This window comes from Triturus cristatus, chromosome 10 (assembly GCF_964204655.1).
Source record: "Triturus cristatus chromosome 10, aTriCri1.1, whole genome shotgun sequence".
Classification (NCBI taxonomy): Eukaryota; Metazoa; Chordata; class Amphibia; order Caudata; family Salamandridae; genus Triturus; species Triturus cristatus.
Genome location: NC_140593.1, coordinates 1,187,754,381 through 1,187,757,675, shown reverse-complemented (window position 1 = coordinate 1,187,757,675; position 3,295 = coordinate 1,187,754,381). Strand labels below are relative to the sequence as shown.

The following is a 3,295-nucleotide window of genomic DNA, read 5'->3' as shown; positions in this document are numbered from 1 at the left end:
GTACATAAAATACTATTCCATGATCTGGATGTTACCGTTATCCTCTGGGCTACTTTATGAGTCAGAACTGTGACTAAACAAAACACATTAGCCATCAGAGTTACCTTGTTGTTAATAATATCCCCTTAAATTTGCTGGGCACACATTTCTCTGCAGAAGGTGCATTTAACCGATATTTTTACCAAATCGCAATTTGGGTTTTAGAATAAATAAAGAATTGGTAATTGGAAGGGCTTTTCCAGGGTGTCTAATCCAAATACCAATTCTTTAGCTTATGTATCAATGTTTTGTGACATATTCATATTTACCACCAAATCTAAATTGGTGGTAACCATATGCAAACTGGAAGGGGCCCCCAAGGGACCCCTTACCCTTTGTGAAAGCCGACAAAAACATTTTTTTTACAACCAGGCATGTTTGTAAAAGAATTCATTTGTTTTTTAATGCATCCCGTTTTCCTTTTTGGAAAATGACCTTCATTAAAAAGAAGATTGCTTTATTTAAAAGCAATCACTGACATGGTACTTTGCATTCTTATGATGTCAGCGAACCATAGTGGGTTGCAATTTGTGACCTAACTCATTAATGTTCATGAGTTGGGTCAAACTGCGACCCAGTACAATTCAGTAGTTTGTAAAGTGGCCTACTGCTACACAGATCAGTTCACAAAATACCAATGCATTGTGAAAATGTCAGTGTGCAAACTGCGACCACTTTTACTGAATGCATTATTCGCAAATATTTTCAGAGCAAACCAGACATACAGCACTTTCAAAAGTAAATAACCACAGAAGGTGTAGGTTTTCCCTGCATTCAGCTTACCTCAGTACACTTGTTTTGTAACGCTGCTATTTTGAAAGAAATCTAGAGGGCCCTAATTATTGGCTAGAAACATTCAACTGTGGGTCTATCAATTGTATTTTAACTATTGAACTTAACATGAATAAAACCTCCATTACTTTCTGAAATATATATCACTGACTGGACATGACCATTATCATGTTTTATCTCTGGGCCACCAGTATTATTCTACCTCACAGCAGCCTTTGAGAGGAAACCTTGACAGTATGGCTTTGCTCCTCCATAAAGACAAAGCCAAAAAATTATCAACCAATGAGCCTGCCAAAGTATCTGGTTGCTGTGGTTCAGGGAAAACAGACAATACATTTACAGGGATTGCCAGTTGTCTGAGTTTCATGGGGTCACAAGATCTGCAACGTGTCACTAATTCACTATGTGTCCCAATCAACTCACCATCTCACCCATAACCTCCTGTGGTTCTGGATATATCCCCATGGCACTATATGTCTTTCTTTGAGCCCCCTTGTCTGCTCCATACCCGCCAAGTGTCCCCATCAGCTTAACATGTATCTCTCCATCAAGACTCACGCCTCCCCAACAGTCCTGCTATCTTCACATTAGTTCCTTCATCCTGCCTGAGTTGCCAGATTTCCCACTCGGTACCATAAGAGGTAAAGAGCTATACTGAAGCGGCAACATGAATGCACACCTAAGGAGGACATTGTATGTCTGGCTGACTGAGAAGGAATTGAGAGGGGCCAGGGATTAGCAAATTTGTACTGGAAGTCCACATAGGTCCGTAGACCAGTATATTAAATTCTGTTTATGTTTATGCTTCTTTGAGTGACTCTTTGGAAAAGCAGATCTGCTTCCATATGTTAATCTATAAATGGATGAATTGCTGAGTGTGTTTGCTGTGATAGCTTGCTCTCTACATTGACATGATTCTATGCTTTGCCTCTTACTAATTGCTTGCTGCAGGAAGAGACAGTCCACCCAAAAGGATATTGCATCTAATGCAACTATGAGACAAATAGAAAAAAACTGGACGTCAGTGAAGAACTTCATCCTGCTGGGACTGTCGGACTACCCAAATCAGAAGGCTGGACTCTTTGCATTGTTCCTTGCCATGTACTTGACGGCTGTTATGGGGAATGCCATGATTGTAGCCGTAATTATCAAAGACCACCATCTTCATACCCCTATGTACTTCTTTCTGGGAAACTTGTCTTTTGTGGATATTTGCTTCACTTCTGCTATTGCCCCCAGGATGTTGCAAGATATTCTGTCAGAGGTCAGAACTATCCCTTTCTATAGCTGCTTTGCCCAGCTGTATGCATTCTTCTGCACAGGAGGCACTGAAGCCTACCTTCTTGCCACGATGGCTTTTGACCGATACACTGCCATCTGTAACCCACTCCGCTACACTTCTGTGATGTCCAGAAGCCTGTGCATATCCTTGGTGTGTGGGTCCTGGGTCTTTGTGTCCATGCATTCTTTGATGCATGTTGCCATTGTGTCCAATTTTGACTTCTGTGGCTCCAATCTCATCAGAAATTTCTTTTGCGACCTCGTGCCCCTCCTCAAACTGGCTTGCTCCAAAACCACCTCCTATGAATGGCTGCTCTTCATTGAGGGCTCCCTTGTCGCCGTGAGCCCCTTTATGTTCACCATTGGCTCTTATGTTTGCATCATATACAGAATCCTGAAGATCCAATCAGCAAAAGGGAGGCAGCGGGCCTTCTCCACCTGCTCCTCCCACCTCACTGTAGTGACCCTGTTCTTCGGCAGCATCTTCTTTACCTACATCCGCCCAGTCTCAGCCAAGGCATTAGACCAGCAGAGGGTGGTGACAGTGGTATACACCATTGTGACGCCCATGTTGAACCCATTCATCTACAGCCTGAGAAACACTGACGTCAAAAGTGCAGTAAAGAAAGCTGTCAAGCCCTCATCATGAGTTCCCCAGTATACGACCAGGTTTTCCCCAACCCCCAGAGTTACATATATCAGGGGTACTGATAACTCCAGGGATATGGAAAATCCAACGTTATGGGGTGGACCTGAGGGTCCACTAAGAAATGAGGAATAACTGGGGAATCAGTAATTTTGGGTTGATTTCAACTGGATATTCCGCATGTTGGGCCAGATTTCACCCGAAGCTTTTGGCTGCTTTTTATTTACGAGCCCCACATGTTGAGGGCGCTGTAGAAAAATATCTGTGTAAGAAAGATGATTGGCTCAGCAGCTTGATAGAAGAGCTTTTAAAATGCAACTCAAAACCATATTTTCCACACTGTCAAAATATACATGAATTTTGTAAGCCAATTAAAATAATGATATTTGTGTGAAATCGAGGCTACAGTTCCAGTATCCAAGAAAAGAGTGTTCAGCTTATTTGCATTCTGAGATGTGCTTTGTGGAAAGTTCAAATCAAATCAATATAACTTTATTCGATTGTAAATAAAAAACAATCATAAAAGTGTAAAATAGC

At 41.8% G+C, this 3,295-nt stretch overlaps 1 protein-coding gene across 1 annotated transcript; it reads left to right on the top strand.

The window, feature by feature from the left end:
- Positions 1–1,825: 1,825 nt before the first annotated feature.
- On the top strand, positions 1,826–2,761 carry LOC146796997 (olfactory receptor 1E5-like). The gene has a single exon (XM_085631493.1). The coding sequence runs from the start codon at positions 1,826–1,828 to the stop codon at positions 2,759–2,761; it is 936 nt and encodes a 311-aa protein (XP_085487619.1).
- The last annotated feature ends 534 nt before the right edge of the window (positions 2,762–3,295 follow it).

What these genes read in the sequence shown, in the direction of transcription:
- LOC146796997 (XM_085631493.1), top strand. Translation starts at nt 1,826, where the DNA reads ATGAGACAAATAGAAAAAAACTGGACGTCAGTGAAGAACTTCATCCTG.